This window comes from Penicillium solitum (genome assembly GCF_028829755.1).
Source record: "Penicillium solitum strain IBT 25940 chromosome Unknown utg000001l_segment0_segment0, whole genome shotgun sequence".
Lineage (NCBI taxonomy): Eukaryota > Fungi > Ascomycota > Eurotiomycetes > Eurotiales > Aspergillaceae > Penicillium > Penicillium solitum.
Genome location: NW_027072121.1, coordinates 1977737 through 1996895, shown reverse-complemented (window position 1 = coordinate 1996895; position 19159 = coordinate 1977737). Strand labels below are relative to the sequence as shown.

At 48.5% G+C, this 19159-nt stretch overlaps 7 protein-coding genes across 7 annotated transcripts; 4 read left to right on the top strand and 3 right to left on the bottom strand.

Moving 5' to 3' along the window:
• Positions 1 to 888: 888 nt before the first annotated feature.
• N7455_000776 (uncharacterized protein) lies at positions 889 to 2447 on the top strand (the record flags this gene model as incomplete). The annotated part of the gene is made up of 2 exons (XM_040960653.2): positions 889 to 1748; positions 1826 to 2447. 2 exons carry the CDS (start codon positions 889 to 891, stop codon positions 2445 to 2447), a joined length of 1482 nt encoding a protein of 493 aa, XP_040808902.1.
• A 2202-nt stretch (positions 2448 to 4649) lies between these two features.
• On the bottom strand, positions 4650 to 7473 carry N7455_000775 (uncharacterized protein). The gene is made up of 4 exons (XM_040960636.2): positions 6993 to 7473; positions 5786 to 6927; positions 5621 to 5733; positions 4650 to 5561 (listed from the first exon to the last, which is right to left on the bottom strand). Exons 1-4 carry the CDS (start codon positions 7263 to 7265, stop codon positions 4891 to 4893), a joined length of 2199 nt encoding a protein of 732 aa, XP_040808897.2. The 5' UTR covers positions 7266 to 7473; the 3' UTR covers positions 4650 to 4890.
• Positions 7474 to 7887: 414 nt separating this feature from the next.
• N7455_000774 (uncharacterized protein) lies at positions 7888 to 8436 on the bottom strand (the record flags this gene model as incomplete). Its single annotated transcript, XM_040960665.2, has 1 exon — positions 7888 to 8436. The coding sequence occupies one exon, from the start codon at positions 8434 to 8436 to the stop codon at positions 7888 to 7890; it is 549 nt and encodes a 182-aa protein (XP_040808915.2).
• A 536-nt stretch (positions 8437 to 8972) lies between these two features.
• N7455_000773 (uncharacterized protein) lies at positions 8973 to 10667 on the top strand (the record flags this gene model as incomplete). The annotated part of the gene is made up of 4 exons (XM_040960639.2): positions 8973 to 9136; positions 9188 to 9467; positions 9526 to 9996; positions 10056 to 10667. 4 exons carry the CDS (start codon positions 8973 to 8975, stop codon positions 10665 to 10667), a joined length of 1527 nt encoding a protein of 508 aa, XP_040808904.2.
• Positions 10668 to 13434: 2767 nt separating this feature from the next.
• On the top strand, positions 13435 to 14229 carry N7455_000772 (putative cyclin-dependent protein kinase complex component; the record flags this gene model as incomplete). Its single annotated transcript, XM_040960642.2, has 1 exon — positions 13435 to 14229. One exon carries the CDS (start codon positions 13435 to 13437, stop codon positions 14227 to 14229), a length of 795 nt encoding a protein of 264 aa, XP_040808889.2.
• Positions 14230 to 14465: 236 nt separating this feature from the next.
• N7455_000771 (hydrogen/calcium exchanger domain-containing protein) lies at positions 14466 to 15911 on the bottom strand (the record flags this gene model as incomplete). The annotated part of the gene is made up of 2 exons (XM_040960626.2): positions 14466 to 15057; positions 15112 to 15911. The coding sequence occupies 2 exons, from the start codon at positions 15909 to 15911 to the stop codon at positions 14466 to 14468; spliced, it is 1392 nt and encodes a 463-aa protein (XP_040808885.2).
• Positions 15912 to 17133: 1222 nt separating this feature from the next.
• On the top strand, positions 17134 to 19141 carry N7455_000770 (cystathionine beta-synthase CYS4). The gene is made up of 4 exons (XM_040960632.2): positions 17134 to 17418; positions 17490 to 17524; positions 17593 to 18269; positions 18328 to 19141. The coding sequence occupies exons 1-4, from the start codon at positions 17159 to 17161 to the stop codon at positions 18916 to 18918; spliced, it is 1563 nt and encodes a 520-aa protein (XP_040808899.2). The 5' UTR covers positions 17134 to 17158; the 3' UTR covers positions 18919 to 19141.
• Positions 19142 to 19159: the final 18 nt, after the last annotated feature.

Here is a 19159-nt window from a genome sequence, read left to right as displayed (position 1 = left end):
ATACATATATATAATGTAATTTGCATAATACAAAGTAAGAGCAATAATAACCTCATATAATATCATTGTTACCTCCCCCACTTCAAATGCCCGAGCGTAAAAAAAAAGAAACGAAAAAAAAAAAAAAAATCACAGAAGTAACCCAGTCAATACACTGCGGAGTAATTTTCCTGCAGGACCACCCCACTGTAAACGAGTCCCATGCATTGCCAAGAGAAAGTACCCAACGTGCATACACCATATATACCTTGTTAAATACGTACTCTTTCCCCTCCGATCCCCAATTATTCCCGACATCGGCCGTAAGACCTTTTTTGGGTTTTGAGGAATTAGAAATGGCTGTGCTCTGGTTGATCAAGTTGATGTGCATGAAGCATCGAACCTTTTCTACTTCTTCTTTTATCTTCCTGCATATAGTGGAGTATCTAATACGGTATAGAAGAATACTTCTAAGTATATAATAATATAGAGTAGTATCACCTTGAGATTTTAAAAAAAAAAAAAGGAAACCATCGAAACATCAAACCATCTTTCCCAGTGGAGACCCCTCGGGATTTCACTGATTGATAAAATTGAAAAAAACACCCGAACCAGGGAAAATACGAAAACTTGGCAAAAAGCTCAAGCGAGGGCTTCACCTGGTCAGAGACCTTCAGGAAAGGATCCACTTGGTCAAGTTATCTGATCCGCTCTTCTTCGAACGGACCATATAAAGCCTTTTTCCCTTCCCTGCCTTTTCCTTTCTTTCTTGGAAAGGATTTGAAAAACCTTGGAAGCTCCCCCTTGAAGCTCTTGGAATTCCTTTTTCGGTTGTATATAGATACACTTTTTTGACACTTTTTTACCTTTTACCTTTTACCTTTCTACCTTAAAAACTCTTGAATCGTCATGGAGCCTGTTACCCGCAAGTCGGAGCTCTCCTTCCTCAACGATATGGTGCCACGCACCCAACCCCAGACAGCTCGGTCGCTGTTGCGACCAACTGGCGCGGATGAGATGCACGATCTGCTCTGTGTTGGATTCGGCCCTGCTTCACTCGCTGTTGCCATTGCCCTGAACGACGCTTTGGACCCCACCCTCGGTGCCTCGAAGGACCCCAACTTCAAGCCCAAGGTTTGCTTCCTGGAGAAGCAGAACCAATTCGCCTGGCACTCCGGTATGCTGGTCCCGGGCTCGCGTATGCAGATCTCTTTCATGAAGGATCTCGCTACTATGCGCGATCCCCGCAGCAGCTTCACTTTCCTCAACTACCTGCACCACAAGAAGCGTCTCATTCACTTCACCAACTTGGGCACTTTCCTGCCTGCCCGTGTGGAATTTGAGGACTACATGCGATGGTGCGCCCTGCGCTTTGACAACGTCGTCAACTACGGCGAGGAGGTTATTGAGGTTGTCCCTGGTCCTACCAATTCCCGTGGCATTGTTGACTTCTTTACCGTCGTCTCGCGCAACACCGGTACTGGCGAGATCTCCTCCCGCAACTCCCGCAAGGTCGTCATTGCCCTCGGTGGCAAGGCTAAGATGCCTCCTGGTTTCCCCCAGGATCCCCGCATCATGCACTCCTCCAAGTATTGCACTCACCTGCCTCAGATGCTGAACGACGAGATGGCCCCTTATAACATTGCCGTCGTCGGCAGTGGCCAAAGTGCTGCTGAGATCTACCACGATTTGCACCGCCGCTACCCCAATTCGCGCACCACCCTGATCCTCCGTGATACCGCTCTGCGTCCCAGTGATGACTCTCCTTTGTATGTTCCCTCAAAATACCCAGCTCCGAAAGAACTTCAACCCGGCTAACCTTTTGCTTTTTTTTCTTTCTTTCTAGTGTGAACGAAATCTTCAACCCCGAGCGCGTGGACAAGTTCTACGAGATGAGCGCCGAAGAACGCCAGAAGCGGATTGCTATTGAAAAAGCCACCAACTACAGTGTGGTTCGCCTGGAACTGATCGAGTCCATTTACAACGACATGTACCTCCAGCGAGTGGAGAACCCAGACGAGACACAATGGCAGCAACGCATCCTCGCCGAGACCAAGGTCGCCCGGATCGAACACCACAACGCATCGAACCGCATGCGCATCCATGTCAAGTCAGTCAAGAATGAGAGCGAAGGCAAGGAAGTCTTGGATGTGGATGCGCTGATGGTTGCGACGGGCTACCTCCGCGACGCGCATGAGGGACTCCTCGAGAACGTGCGCAGCTTGCGACCCGCCGGCGCATCGGCCTGGAATCCCGGCCGGGATTACCGTGTTTCGCTCGACGGTGCCAAGGTCAGTTCCCAGGCTGGTATCTGGCTGCAGGGTTGCAATGAGAAGACCCACGGTCTGAGTGATTCTTTGCTGTCGGTGCTAGCTGTGCGGGGTGGCGAGATTGTTAGCTCCGTCTTTGCGGATCAGTTGGCCGGCGCTTCCTTGGTGCAGGACACCCGGGTGCGCGCTATGCTGTGAGAAAAACAAAAAAAATGTGGCATGATCGTCGTTTCGTGTCTCGGGTTTGCTTTTGGGAAGTGGGCCGAGATTTTTAAAATTATGTCCGGCGAGACAGCTCTCGATGATTCCCCCCTCCCTTTGCTATTCTGGGTTCCCTTTGCTGTTCTGGGTGAAACATTTAGACATCCTGTGTATTTAGATTCTTCTTTTTCTTTCGCGTTAATGATGAGCTTTTCTTTTTTTTTTCTTTCTTCAATTTCATTCTTCCAAATCCATGAATACAAACCGATCGGGCCTACCCGATCTTCAGGCACTTAGGGTCCCTGTAACATCCTAGGCAGGTAACAAGTACCGAAGCGTGTGGAGTAGAATCGGCGTACGCCGTTCCGATCGGAAGTTGTACGGTAAAAACAGCTTTTCATCAAAAAGAATTATGTTTTTTTTTTCTTGGCAATTGCGGGACAAGCTGGGAAAACTGAAATCCATAAAACCGCGCGAAACTCGTCAAGCTGGCGCTGATCGATGCCGATCCCAATCCAAGATGGTATTTCTACTGCTAATGATAGGTTATATTATTATAGATAGGTCTTTGCCTCTCTGACATTTTTCATTTCTTTCTTTTGACATGAAATCAAGAAATAGACACGAATCCCCGAGTTGAAAAGGTGAATAATCACATCAAATCAGATAAAGGCAAGTGGGTCCTGCATGGATCAGATAACTTGAAATTTTTATCTGATCGAAAACTTGGCTGAACATTTCTTTTTTTTTTTTTTTTTCTTCTTTTCTTTTGGTATTTATATTACTAGATGTCTTATTTTTTTAGAAAATAATTTTTTTTAAAAAGAAAGAATTGAATTGAATTGGGCCTGACCGTAACTTCTCTTCTCTTCCTACAATAGAAAACCTGGGAATGTACAATGTACAATTCATGAGTGTCGCCAATTCCGCACTAAGTCAAAGTGGCTTTCTAAAGCTCCATCACCTGCCTAGTCGAGTCTTTACCGAGATGGAGCCTGCATACGCACTGTTATGAGGTGGTAATTGTAAATTTATTCTATTCTTTTTAATCGGAAACCGCGCTTCCATATGCATCCGTATAACAATATAAAAATATATAAAATATAATTATAGCAAATGTAGATCCTGTACCCCTTTTCCCTGAAGAAATTAGCGTTCCTAACTTGTTCTGATTTACATAATAGATGCCGTATTCTTCTCAAAAAGACCCCATAACATCCATGCATATGCCTCGTGTTTGTCTAGGTCCCATGGACTAGGCCGGTACCCGAGAGATTAGATCTTCCCCAATTTCCCACTAGGTTTCGGCTCTCTCTTCGGCGATATCGGATGTCTCCAGGGTGGAAACTACTATTTGATGTCTCCCCCCCCCCTAGTCCTGTCGTTCGTCTCCGTACCGAGGTAGGTTTCAGATTGGGCTTATGTGATTCGGACGTGTTTCGGGCTCCATCATTGAAAGCCGTTGAATGGACCCTATACCGTATAATAACATGGCATCGATTGCCTATTCTGTATCTATCTAGGCAAGGTTAGGGAGGTGATTGCCCTAGCACAGTAAAAAGGACACAGTACCTAGTGTAACCAGCCAAGAAACCAACCTATTGTACGGAGTACTCCGTACATATGTAGTTAATCGTTGACCGCTACATTATTAGACAGTTCAGGACCATCAAGAAACATCAGGCCACACTGGACCCTTCGGACGTCAAACATTCCTCGTCCCTGAAAGGCTGCAACCATGCAGCCAAGGTTGCACATCCGGATTCACTACTGCCGCTATCCCCGGTGCCAGGGTGCGAGGATCGTAAGCTACAGAAGTACCTTGCCACCTAGTGTGCGCTGGCATATGCACCTTCAGAGCTCCCATGCAGGTACGTTTCACACTGTAATGCGTAATGTAAAGTGTAAACCGGTCAATACACATCATATGTACCTGGACCTAGACCCAGTTGGACGCACCAATCGGCCCGTTCGGACGGGATAGCACTGCCCTTCCCAGGTAGGTATCTTTCCAGAAACCCTGAGAGAAGATCCGAAACTCGGCCTTTATGCAATGCGTTTGGTACTTAGCTGCAGGGTCACTGCAGGGCCAAGAGACGATCTATCTTATCTGATGGGAATGGGAATTTGCGGGGAGGGTCGAGGTTGAGAACCTGGGACGCTATTAAACAAGTTACCATGTATACCGGATAGTCTCTTCCTGTTGCTTAAAAGCCAAGTCATCTCCCATAATAGTATATAGTAAAAGAAATCATTAATGTCTGACGTCAACTGTACAGGATCCGTTCTAAATGCAAAAATGCAAACATTTGCTCGTACCACGTGCCCCCAATAATGCAACACCGCGCTGATTTGCATAATAAAACACAGAGTACAAGGATATCAATGCAGAATCTGGAATCAAAAAACAAATGCAAACGCGCTCGGATCTCAGATCAGCTTACACCATGCGTTCGGGATCCTCGCCGGCAACGCTGCGGTAGCCAGGTCCCTCGTTGGACCGGTTGCTGGTGTGCATGCGCATTGGGGTTTCGTACATATCATGATAGTTGATCACCTCGCCGCCGAGCATCGCCGCCCCAGTCTGGCGCTTACCAAAGAGTGGAGCCGGGTCACACCAAAAGTCGCGGCAGTTGGTGACAACACCGCGGGAGAAGGGGTTGCGGGGGCGAGCCGCCTGGGGTCCATCGCGGAGACCATCCTTGGCGGTGGTCCAAAAAGCGTCGATTCCGAGGAGAGATGACCATTGTTGGATGCAGCCATTTTTCCGTCGGTGTGGGGGAGGGCCGCCGAGGGCCGGGTTGGGTCCTTGTCCGGAAGCCGAAAGACCAGCAGCTTCCATTGACGTGGTTCCGGCGGTCATGGCCGATGCAAAGGCTTGGGAGCTTGGGTAGGACCGGTCGACGTGGTGGCCTCGCATGTTCTCGTAGGTTGTCTGGTTGCGAGAGATCTGGACGAGCTGGACGGCGCACAGCATCGTGACCCAGACCAGCTGGAGGGTGATCCACACATTAAGAATCAGCGTGAAGGGGTCGCGAGAGGCGTAGTCACACAGTGTGTCGTTAATAACATTGCAGGTAGCATTGGTGGGAGCGGGTAGAGAATTGATATCTGTACCATGTTAGTTGACCGATCCTAGGTAGTATTTTCCCTCACCACGAAGAACTCACAGGCAATAGTCAGTTGCACAAACAGAATGATGCCAACTTCGAGGGAGACTATATAAAGAACAAAATGGCGGAGATTGTTCGCTCCAACACAGTTATCAATCCACGGGCAATGACTATTCAAGAATTAGTGGTCAGATCAATAGAAATTTATCAAGACACACATACTGATCATGTTTCGCAACACAGCGCCCACAACGCCGACAGTGCCTGCTCCGGAGGGGCTTTCTTGTCATACAGGGGATGCAAAAGTTCTCTTCGTCAAACCTCCACTGCTCGAATAGTTCCTTAACAATCTCTCTCTGTTGATTTCTGCTGCCCACTTTCGGCACATAACCCGGGTCCTGGACCATGGAAAAAATGTAGAAATAAGCAGTCAAGCAGAAGAAGACCGCAAACAAGATGTTCAGGATCGGCGACGATGAGTAGGTTGCTGGCAGCACCTTGAAAGCATAGCGGAAGCCAACCCAGAACAACGTGCCTGCAAAGACACCAGCTAGATACGGTGTTTTCTGCAGAACGCGATATTCCATAGGCCCCTTGTTCGCAAATTGCTGTGCAACATACTGCATCCCGAAGAGTGTCACCAACACAAGGGGCACAGCGACGAAAATCGCCAGGTTACTGAGCATCCAGATGGTAACCAGGATCATCAAGAAAGGCCAGAGGAAGAAAAACTTGGCCATGATGCTCTTGTTACGTACGAAGCTTGAAAGGCCCAGAGGCACCACTTTCTGAGTGCCATCAGGTTCAAAGCCACGCTCGTTGAGCGAGCGGTACCAAACCCGCAGGGTGTTCATCTCCTGCGCCACAGTTGCAGGTGATTTTCCATCGCGGGTCTTTGCGAAACGGTCGGTGCCGTATTCAAGCAACTTCAGGACACAGGGCATCGAGCCCTTGACCAGCGCCCAATGAAGCGGTGTCAAGCCACCTTCGTCCACGGCATTTGCATTGGCTCCCCATCGCAGGAACAAATCCACACATGCAGGATACCCCTTGTACGCAGCCCACATCAGTCCAGTGTGCCCTTGTTGGTCCACAACGTCCACAGGGATCTCCTGGTGTAGAAGCAGCACGACTAGGAAAGCGTTGCCATCGATGGTCGCGAGGTGTAGGATGTTGTATCCTTGGACGTCCGTCAAGAGAGGATCTCCTCCATTCTGGAGTAGGAGGTTCACAATATAATAATGGCACCGTTGGGCAGCCCACATGGCTGGTGTTGCCACCGATTCTCCTCCTTTAGCATTGACGTCGGCCCCGGAGTCGATCAGGAATCTACACATCGCATACTGATTGTTGATTGCCGCCCACTAGAAAGAGATAAGGTGGTCAGTGAACAGATCCCTGTTGTACGTTGCGCTGGGCTGTAACAAACATGCAGCGGTGTAATCCCCTCCTCATCGCGGTGGTTCGCGGTGAACTTTTTAGCCGTGAACAGTTTCTGCATAGTGCCAATTTCCCCCATCCGAGCCAACTGCATAATATCCTCCCCCAGAGGAATTGAGCCTTTGGGGGGATCAGGGCGCAAGCTCTTCATCTCCACATCGTTTGGAGGAGTGGGTGTCCCGTTGCCATTCGGGGCGGAGGTGGAACCGGAGGTCTGGCCCGGGCTGGGGCCCCAGGACTCTGGAGATGTTTTTGTAGACATTTGGGGGTTGTCTGCTGTTGAATATGTATCGAATTCCACTCGGGGGCTGGAAAGGAGGCTCGATTCAAGGACTGAACTGTTTTGGTACGGTAGTCTAAAGGAACATCGCGGTTCCGTCACCGGCGCATCCACTGAGTTTGAATTGGTTTTTTTTTAGGAAGCGCAGCTCAGAAGGTGTAAAAGATGGTTAGAGGTAAATGGTAAATGGGTAAACAGAGTCCAGAAGGTTGGAAGGTTAAAAAGGCGGACTCGGATTTGCGGAGACGCTAATCGACACGCGTCGGCAGGTACCCTTATGCTGTGCCTTGGATTTTGTAGCCTGTACTCTGTATTTTGGACGTTGTAGTGAAGTTGAAACAACTTAATCTATTCTACGGAGTACTCCGTATTTAATTCTCTAATTCCAATTCTAACATCCTGTTGCTCCAGGGCTCCTTTTTTGGATTACTCAGCCACAGGCAGCCGCATTCTCTCGGCCTCTATTCTCAGTTGATCTGCCGATCTTCATATATCTTTTTATATACCTTACACTTAGCCTGTCTACAACTCTTTTCTTACTTGGATTCCTTCATATTCTGCTCTTATGTATATAATTGACCTAGAAACAAGTTAGAACCCCAAATCAAGCATTACCGGCGTGCGCACTCACGCACTCGGACGTGCAATTGGGACCTGGCTTCGGGAAGCGATTCATACGAGTCCAAAAGCCCAAAAGAAGTGCAGCTCTACCGTCATCTGGTCCCTGGGACCCAATCTGCCATCTACGATCTTCATCCTTGGCCATGCGATCAAAGCTCCTCGCATACTCATCCTCTTCGCGATAGCCGTCAAGAGTGAGTCGTCCTATCTGCATAGATAGCATATTGAGCATCTTCAAAACTGTGAGAGGGAGCTGCCCGTCCTTGATAGTGACCAGCTTGGTGACTTCTATAATAATATCTGAAAGGCTGCAGCACCGGTCTGAAAAACAGCTGCAAGTCAGCTCGTTAGGATGATCTGAGTGTTCCGTCCACCCAGAGAGTGTGTTGGCTATACGACGAAGCTCAGTTTGGATTGTAGCGACATCCTGACCTGAGATATTCCCGGAACACAGTTCCTGGATGTATACGACGAAATCATTTCGTGAGTCGTTGAAAAATTCTCGCGAGGCCTGCATAGTTGTCGCGTTCATAGTGATAATTAATGTAGGAGTCCGAATAAATATATTTGGATATATGGCTTGAGTCGATGGCGATGTACTATTCAATACTCTGGGGGGGATGAACCCTTTATCCTCAAGCATTCAACCTTCGTTGGCTTCTGAAATGAAATGCTCTTTGTCTATGGATAAACAAAGGCTGAAAGATATATATAATAGCCCCAAATGAACAATTAGAGGTTCTTTCGAGGTCATGTCACTCGGTTTATCCCTTTAATGGACTGGTATAAAGAATTTGTTCAAAGAAGCTTGGGGCTTGGTATACTTGATTAATATATTTTTTATAGCTTCTCCTGAAAGTCGTTCATAATATAGACAAATTATGTCCAAACCAGAGTATTGATATAAGAATAGATATTACAATAATGATGTTTCTTCTCCAATGAGAAACTAAAAATATTCTCTGTACCCAGGAGAGCGATCAACAAAGGACTGAGAGAAGTGGGAGCTCCACTCTCGGAGCTCCTTGTTTATCAGGTCTCCGCATCACAACCCCCTCAAAGACAACAATGGAACACACTTTGACCGACAAGCTCATATCAGTTCTCAAGGCTCGAGATATCCCCGCCAAGCGGGAGGTGATTGAGTCGGCATTTGAGGATGACAGGAATGCGCAATGGGCGTCCGAGCATCTCCGCCCGGACACCTTGCTATCAAAAGATGAACTCGCGTTGTACGTTTCATTTGTACCCCCCAATTACAAGACATCACTAATCCGAGACAGATACCTCAAGCTTGAAAACTCCGGCGCTCTTCAACCCATTCTCAGCAACCCAGACCTCGGCGCAACGCGGCCTATCCTCGAAGACGAACTCCGCAATGCGATCGAGTCCCTTGAAGCCTCAACGACAACAATTCAGAAACAGACCGAGACTTTGAAGTTCCAATGTGCAAGCCTCAATAAGCAATTGGGTCTGGAAAATAATGTGGAGCAGCAGCGGAGCCGGGATATCGCTCGGCTGCAAAAGAAACATGAAGCGGGGAGGCAAAATACTACAATGGCGGTAGGGACACGTCCGTCACAATACAACGTCGCGTGTTGCTGATCCGAACTCGATTTAGGCAATTGAGCTTGCTGATGAGTTGGAGGCCGATTTTAAAACCGCGACGGACAAGTCGGGCGCGGAAAGCAAGAGAATACTTGCTTCTCTGTCTACCCGCTTAAAGCAGGACGACAAGGCGCTTGCAAGTCTGGAAACGCTCATGTCCAGTATCAAGTATCGTGGGAATGATGCATCTACGGTCAAACGTACGAACCATCTTAGTGCGATGCTGTCAGACTACGTGGCGGAGGAAATACACTATCGTCTCGATCGAGTATATCTGGAAACAATTCATGCAGGCGGCTCAAATTCCCATGCCATGGACGGGGCAACGAGCACTGCCCTCGAGGAAGAACTAGAATCGCTGTATCCGGAGATCGAAATCTTGGCAGAAATGTCGACCAGGCAGCAGTTCCACGAGCCTATCCTCCGTGAACTCCAGAACGAGCACGACCAGCTGCGAGTGGCGTCGCACGAGAAACTAGAACAGGTATGAGGCTCTACCTCGGCACTGGAATTGATCAGCAATGAACTAATTCATACTTCCAGGCACTCGACATGTTGATCGAGATGACTTTGTCAAAGCAAGAGCTCACAAACCAACTCGGGGTCCGGGAGTCGTCCTCGGAACTATTAGAACAGCTAGCCGCGTTATATCAATCCGAAGCAGGCAGCGAACTCGTCACACAGCCATCATCCCGACGAGAGTCTCTGCGTCGCCGATCGTTACAGCCAGGCCTCCTTCTCGCCACCCGCACGCCCACTGAGCCTGCAGCTGCCCAACCATCACTCGAAAGACTTTTGAGGGGTGTTGGTGTACCACCGGAATCAATCCTCCACCCACGCGAGAATGGAGGGGTTAGTGACCTCCATGAGAAGCGATATCACATTTCCGAAACACTTCACGGCCTCAGTATAGCGGTAGACGCTCCTCTGGTGACTTCTTTGGCACCGTTGGATAATGCATCCCAGCTTCTTCGTTGCTCATTGCATGCCAACTCTCACTATGAAACATCACTACGCGATCCTTCGGAGGAATCCGCGCTCTCGGGCCTCGAGAAAGAACTCACCAGTCTTCAAAATGGGGTCCACAAGCTCAATTTGGATGTTCTCCACCAGCGTGATGGCAATCAAGATAGGTTAATTGAGAGGTGGACATAGGAATCGTGGCGAAGCTTTGCTGCCCAAGCCCCCTCTCTTTCTTTCTTTCTTTCTTTCTTTCTTTCTCCCCCTTTCTTTTCTTCACGGTTCTATTGTCTTTATGAATCTGCGCATTCATGCATGAAATCCCGTCTGATCTCACAGTCGAAGATGTCAATGGTTGGCTCTTAATCGCCGTTGGTTGTTTTAGCGCCAAAGTGGCTTGGCCTCTGATTTGACGCTTGGCGGTGGCTGAAGGATTCCTTCACCACCTGGGCAGTGCCTGGATGACTTGCTCCTGAATAATGTTGCGCAGTGAATATTTTAGGCAGTGATGCCAGGCATTGTATAGGGCATGGGACACTATTCTCCGAAAAAGTTGGTGTTGGTTACGCTATGGACAATAACAGGTCGCGTTGTATCTTGACGCTCCACGTGCCTCGTCAGGTTGCGCCTCGCTCGAGAGCACCTTGCTAGTCACACTATATCAAGAAGTGATATGATCTCTTTTCGGAGGATGAAACTCCAACTTCGCATTCCTGGTGTGATAAAAGAAGTTGACCGTAGGGCTTTGTCACCAGGCAACTAGTCTTCAAACCCGCTGACTCGTTGAACTGCGCCCTGGTGACCTCAGGTTTGTATTATTCTTTTTTGGAGAGAGAGAGAGAGCGATACTATCGAATATCAATATTTAATTTAATAACTTCATTATAGGTCTCCTCTCTGCAAGGTGATTGTCGAATGGTCGAATATAATAAAATTAAGTCGATATCTCATCAAGTTCTTTGTTTTCAATCTATATCCGACTTTGCTTTGTCAAATCTTCTTTTGTTTCGAGTCAAATATACCAATACTCTTCTCTATCTTTACTCTTTGAAAGACATCACCTGCTTTGCCATTGTCCACATGTCTTACGCATGCTGTGCCTGTCAATTCGCCCGTGCCGTAATGAACGAAGTTCGTCGAGTCCCATTTCTATTTTTCTTTATTTCTTTATTTCTCTATTTTCCCTCCAACAACTCCCTTGTTTCAAGGGTATCTTTGTTTCCAGATGCATTGTTCAAGGACCATTTATTATCACTCCGTTGCCCTCGAGTTATCTTCAGGTTTCATCGAGTATCGAGAAGAAATTAATAGAAGACAGAGAACACGGCAACGCACATACCTATACTCGACAGATATGAGGTACCAACCTTCCTATTCGGTTTACAGGTCAGAACCTGTTCGCGACTTCAGTTCCCGGTATGCACCGCCAACCCATGAACCGCCTTCCAGGCTCTTTGTGGTTGATCCCCCGGACTATGAAATGGCCTCTAATTTTGCCGGAAGGAGATATGATTCGAATATGCGATTGTCAGTCAAATTAGAGACACGACAGCCTCGGTACAACAGAACACACAAAAAAGTTCGGTTCGATGACTCCCGTTACGAGTGCGAAATTAGATACCCGACACAGAGGCCCTCGCGAGGATACGAACCTGAATTCAGATATCCGCAGTATTCCTCGCGAGGCCTCCGGTCCCAGAATACCCGGGACTCAACCCCTACTGATATTCGGTACGAAACCAGAGAACCGAAGGTCATCCACCATGGATTGCATGAAATGTCGGGCTCAGGTCGGCGCTCCCTTAGACAACGCGGACGAGCGCCATCCATGTGGTTCTAGAACCGAGCATGTTGGTTGCTCCAACTGCATTGAGTTGCTCGCGTCTATAGCTTCGCCGGTGACCTAGCATGTCGAGGCATTCGCGGATATTGGATAAAACCGCTTCCCTGGTTGTTGGGGGCGTCCTCCCACTTTCCAGCAGACTACGGGCTTAAGCCGGACTGAACATTTTGATTTCCCCCCTCCTAACCCCAGCGTAAGACTCCCATACCAATCCTGGCAGGCTTTCGACGATAACACGAGTGGTATGCGCAGGTGTCGGCCAGACCAGAGACGCCTCGGGCGTTGAACATAACAATTCAGTTGGCCTGACTGTAATGGAGCTGTCGCGTCTCTACTCTGACCGATCATGGTGCATACGACTCGTGTCATCATCGAGAGCCTACCAGGATTGGTATGGGAGTCTTGTGCCGGGATCGGGCGTCTTTGAGATTTTTTTGTATAGAGTTGGGTTGAATATACAGGAGTTTTGGGTTGTTTCTGTTTTGTTTTCTGATTTGAGGGAAATGGTTATGATCTCGATTCGATCGAGTACTTTGTGTACTTTTTTATAGTTCAACAGTCCAAGGTTAAGGTCACATGTGGCGATTTGCTTATCTCCCCTTTCTGCCTCGTCGCTATTCTCCTTATTTCCTGACTTGATTTGTTGATTTGTTCTGAATCGATTTAATTCAATATTCCATTCAATTTATATTCGCAGATATCTTAGATTTCAAGGTGAGTTTAATCTTTTGGAATTAACGATCAGGCTCTCATTCCATATAGAACTCCCAAAACAACTCAACCCACTCACCACTCTCACCACTCTCACCACTCTCACCACTCTCACCACTCTCACCACTCTCACCACTCTCACCACTCTCACCACTCTCACCCCCACTATACGAGGTCATATCTCGCTTCAATTCCTCCTCCATCCCCCCCCCCCCCGGTTAATCGAACTCGAGATCCGCGCCACAAAGAGAGCCCAAGTCCCAACAGAGGCCAGGAACCACTCGTTGGAAAATGAGATACCCAGCCGGGGAGCCACCATTCACCCCAAGGTCCAGGTGCGCTCTACTCGCAACCTACCAAGCCCGCGCCTGCGCGTGGCAGTGAAAATAATACACACGCGCCCACATCATGGCCACCGCCGTAACACAAACCACAACCATGTCCGTGTCCCAAGACACAGATTCCAACCAAAACGCAAACCCCGCGCCAACCATGCTGAAACTCGGCTCGCCGCTGGATAGTATTGACGGTCATCAGCCCGACGATCCTGATTCGTCGCAGACCCCCGCCGCCGTGTTTGATATTTCGCCCGAGGTTGCATTGCACTTGCTTTGTTTAAATATCGACCGGCTAGGCGCTTACTTTGCGCAGAAACCTGTCGGCACCGATGAGCTGCATGCGAATGGCTCCGCGCCTCTGGATTATAATACCCCTGCTGAGGACGAGCTCGAGGTAAATACTGTCGGGTTACATGTTAAGGACTCGGATGATCCCGTTGACCCTGCAAGGGCGACAGAAGAGGCGATCCAAATGGCCATCTTGGCGAAGAAGTTTCTGTCAAAGAAGGTGCCGCCGATCCCATTGAACGAGTATCTGCTTCGTTTGCATAGGTACTGTCCTATGTCTACGGCAGTCTATCTCGCGGCTAGCGTGTATATATCTAAGATGGCTCTGGTCGAGAATGTGTTAAGAATTTTGCCCAAGAATATGCACAGGCTTGTGCTTGCTGGTGTTTGGGTTGCTTCAAAGGCTCTAGAGGATCTAAGCTATCCGCATAGCCGGATTGCGAAGGTCGGTGGAGTCAGTGAGCAGGAATTGTCAAAACTCGAGATCAGCTTTTGTTTCCTGGCCGACTTCGAGCTGCGTGTTGATGCGCAGATGTTGATGAACGAAGCCTTACGCCCTCAGACTGCCCTGAAATAACAGTCAGTCAGATCATATACTGCGTTTTTGTCTCATATGAGGTCATATTACATTATGTGGCCTTATCTGACTAGCTAGGTGCTGCCTGATGTTCAGACAGTTATTTACTCTGACCATCTATGGAGCTTTAGTCCAATCCCCCCCCAAATCAAAATCCCCACAACACCAACCATGAGTGATATACAGTATGCACTATATTCGCGAATCGAACACGCTTAAAAAGAAACACCCAACGGTCAAGACTGGTTCGTTGAGGCCATGTGCACTGGGGGATAATACCAAGTGCAAACAGCGATGATGAAGTAAACTAGCACACAAAGAGCACCTTCAAGGTAATTGGACTTGCCATCACGCAAGAAATTCCCAACGACCAGGATCGAGAGCACTAAGAGGACAACCATGAAGATCTCGAAATTCAAGCTCATATCCTTGTCCATACCCCAACCAACAATGACGGTGAGTGGTGCGTTCAGCAGTGCTGTCTGGATTGAAGGGGCTAGGCAGTGGAAGAGTGCGAAGTTGATCTGGTTGTCCCAGGCTTCATCGATGGCCGTGAGGTGCTCGGCGGCCTTTTCCACCAGAGGGACCAGAATCAGACCGAGGAAATTGTCCGAGACGCCGCGCTCCACGATGTACTCGATTTCTTGGACTAGGAAGACTGCGGACATGCAGACGCAGGTCAGGGAAATAGCGATGACAACGAAGCATTCTGTCATGGTGAGCTTTGCCCTCGCAGCTTCTTCGTGTCGATCTTCATCGTGGTGTTCGTCTTTCTCTAGAATCTCATCGAAAATGGAGTTGTGGCTGTGCAGGTTGAAGAAAAGATATCTATCGCAGAGGTGTCAGTGGTTAAAACTATAAGCAAGAGCCTAGGCCACTCACGTCAAAAATGCTACGAGAAGGATCACCGAAGTGGCACGGCTAATCGTCAAGGCATATTCGTTCAATTGCGCCAGAGTGAAATGGTCGTTGACGCTTCCACGCAGCGCGGAGTAGAACGCACTTGGAATCAGCAGACCGAACCCTGCGACAAGGAGCAACCCAGTACCAACTTCACTGATGGCTTCGTGGAAGGTTTGCTCATGACGCTTGATACCGCCGACAAAGAAACACATTCCCAGGCAAAGCAGGAGATTTGCCATGATGGAGCCGAGAATAGCGGCCTGGATGACAGGAATCAGATCCGAGTGTTCGGTCCGGCCATGGTTATACAACAACACCATAAACAGCACGAGTTCCACCACGGCGCCCAAAGTTGTTTCCACGACGATACCTATCATCTTTGGCAACTTTTTGGCTAGCTCTCCGCCGGCAAAGCCGAGCACGTTTGCCGAGGGCACCATGGCAATATAATTGAGACTGAAGATCCAGACGTGAAGATCGGGTCGGGCAAAATAAATGGCGATTGCGGCGGGAACAAATGGCCAGAGGATATTCACCACCATGGAAAGCGTGCAGACACTCCTAAAGCATACCTTGAGGAGATGCCATGGGTGAATTCCACTTCGACCGCTTTCTCCAGCTGTGTCCACTCGAAATAAGGCCCATGCTCGTTTAGAAGTGGTGGAGTTGGTGGGTAATATCGAGTTCTGCGAGCGCTTCTCCTGGACCGTCTTCGACTGGTCACTCCCACGGAGACGGAGCTCAGCGTTTTGTGAATGGGTCGACCGGATTGAGCCCATTTTCTTTATATATATGTATATATATATATATATATAAACCGATAACTACTCCGTGTAGATCGGAGGGATTGGAAAAAGTACACGCAAGGTACTAGACTGTGAGATCAAAAATCCAATTAAAAATGGAACCTCGATAAATGCTAGAAGAAAAGACGCAGGAGACAAGAAGAAATCAAAAAGCAAAAGCAAAAAGCAAAAAGAAAAAAGAAAAGAGAGCTAGGGGACTACAAAAGACCATACATCGTCTGGGCCGCAATACACAATATAAAGGAGGCCAAATCAAAACAGTGGGATGCGCTGGCATTTAACAGAGCCAATCAGCCCTCGAACGTTTCAATCTGAACAGCCAGGGGTTCTTGGCGCAGGTTCTCCATGATGCTTTTCCCGTGATCATCGTCCCGTGTCGGGTTGGGCTGAAGAAGAAGAGATAGAAAGAATATGTATATAATATAATATATATAGATATATAGATATATAGGTATATGTTTGTGATATTGCCATGCTCGACTTCTAAAATCGGCCTCTCGTCCAAAATATCTGTGTACTATTCGTATTCCTTCAGAGGATGAAACGCCTATCGAGCTGTGGGGAATCATTTCCTGCACAGCCACGGCCTTGGCTTTAGAGACCCCTTAAAAGGTCAAGGACGGAGTACTCCGTACAGTCTACAAGAGAGAATGGAAGAGCTTGAGCTTAATCGTCAAATATGACCAATCAAGCATCGGTGGGTATCACCCTAATTCTTAAGGTTAGCCAGTGTTAAGTGTTAACTAGCCAGGAGTTAGGAGTTAGTAGGAAGTGGGAATAGTAGTATTTAGCCGAAGGCCAAGTCGTGAAAGTACTCCATATAGTATATTCCGTATAATAGTTCAGCAACTAGAATTGTACTCCAATGTACTCCGTACACTTTTTTTTTCAATATAGAATAGTTCTGATCTATATATACTACCTAGGGTTCCAAGGTTATAGTTTTACTATCAACGTTACATAAGCTACAGGTAGATTACTTACCCTATTCTCACACTGGTATATATCATACTATCATACTATCATATAAAATATAAACCTATAACACTTATAACACTTATAACATTTGTCATAACAAAAAAAATAGTAAACAGAAAGTCCATGGGCCCACCTGATCACACGTCCGGTTACCATCGGGCGGGGCGCAAAAGTCGATGGCGAAATCTTCGACTTACAATTGTCACCTTCCCTTCTTTTACACTCCCTCACTCACACACATCATGGCTTCTACCACTACCCCCGGTATCCCGCCGGTCACCTTGGACACTATCACCCAGCAGATCGGCAACACACCCCTTGTTCGATTGAACCATCTGCCCCGCTCTCTAGGAATCGATGCTACCGTCTACGCCAAGTTGGAGTACTTCAATGCCGGTGGCAGTGTTAAGGATCGCATTGCCCTGCGCATGATCGAAGAGGCTGAGCGATCCGGTCGCATCAAGCCTGGTGATACTCTTATTGAGCCCACCAGTGGCAACACGTAGGTTCTTTTCTGCTGCCCTTTCGATTCGAGCGGTCATGGCATGGGCGCAGACGCTAATCGAGTTTCAGTGGTATTGGTCTGGCACTGGTTGGTGCCGTCAAGGGTATGTTTTTATTGTCGAAGCTTTCCTTGTCCGATCCGTCCTAATTTGGTCTATTATTCTCTACTCAGGCTACAAGACCATCATCACTCTTCCGGAGAAGATGTCCGCCGAGAAAGTCGCTGTTCTGCGTGCCTTGAATGCCACTATCATCCGAACCCCCAACGAAGCCGCCTTTGACTCGCCCGAATCGCATATCGGCGTGGCCAGACGTCTTGAGAAGGAATTGCCCAACGCCCACATCTTGGATCAGTATGAGAACCCAAACAACCCCTTGGCACACGAGCTTGGCACTGCCGAGGAGATCTGGACCCAGACCAATGGCAAGATCAGTGCTATTGTCGCGGGTGCTGGAACCGGTGGTACGATCACCGGTCTTGCCCGTGGTTTGCGGAAGCACAACCCCGATATCAACGTGATCGCCGCCGATCCCTTTGGTTCCATTCTCGCTCTGCCTCCTTCCCTCAATGAATCTCGTGCCAATGAGCCTTACAAAGTCGAGGGTATTGGATATGATTTCATCCCCGAGGTTTTGGACCAAGATGCCGTGACCCAATGGATCAAGACTGAAGATAAGGAGTCTTTCAAGTACTCCCGGCGTCTGATCGCCGAGGAGGGTTTGCTGGTCGGCGGTAGCAGTGGTAGTGCCATTGCGGCTCTAGTCAAGGCTAACGAGGCCAAAAAGTTCTCCAAGGACGACGTCGTCGTTGTGATTCTTCCTGACAGCATCAGAAGTTACCTTTCCAAGGTAGGATCAAATCTTTTTTTCCTCCCATTCATTTCGCTATCAAGCTAACCGATTCAAGTTCGCCGATGACGACTGGCTCGCAGCCAACGATCTGCTCCCATCGCTTCCCGCCGTTGCATCGACAACTCAAACCCAGGCACCCGAGGCTAACGCTCTGGCCAATGCCAAGGTTAGCGCCTTGCGCTTGAAGCCCATCACTACCGTGACAGCCAACTCCCCTTGCGAGACTGCCATCGAGGTCATGCGCGACCGAGGCTTTGACCAGCTCCCCGTCCTTGCCCCCTCTGGGCGCAAGCTCGTTGGTCTCGTTACGCTGGGCAACGTTCTCAGCCGACTGACGCACGGCCGGGCCTCGGGCCAGAGCCCCGTCTCCGAGGTCATGTTTGACTTCTCAAAGATTTCCGAGGTGGTCACCGATCCCCGTGATCTGTCCAAGGGTATAGACTCCCTCAAGCCCCGGACCCGGAGTCGTGGCTTTATCGAAATCACCATGGATACCCCTCTCAGTGTCCTGAACCGCTTCTTCGAGTGGAACAGCGCTGCGGTTGTGACCGAGAAGGATGCAAGTGGTGCGATGAAGCCATTGGCCATCGTTACCAAGGTCGACCTGCTCACTTGGATGCTGCACCAGTCCAAGACGAAGGCCTAGACATATGATTTTCTTTGTTTCCTGAAACGCATTCGCATGAGACATGGCTTGTTGGGTAGGGGGTTCAACATTCCTGGACCTTTGATATTTTGGGATAGGCGTTTCTCTTGCGTTGGCATGAAGGCTCCCCAATGGGATTCAACACATGGGATTGAAATACCTAGATCGTGCAGCGCAAAGGCGTTGAATGTGATAAATACTTAATACACACCATAGAGAGTATATATATACATGGTTCTTT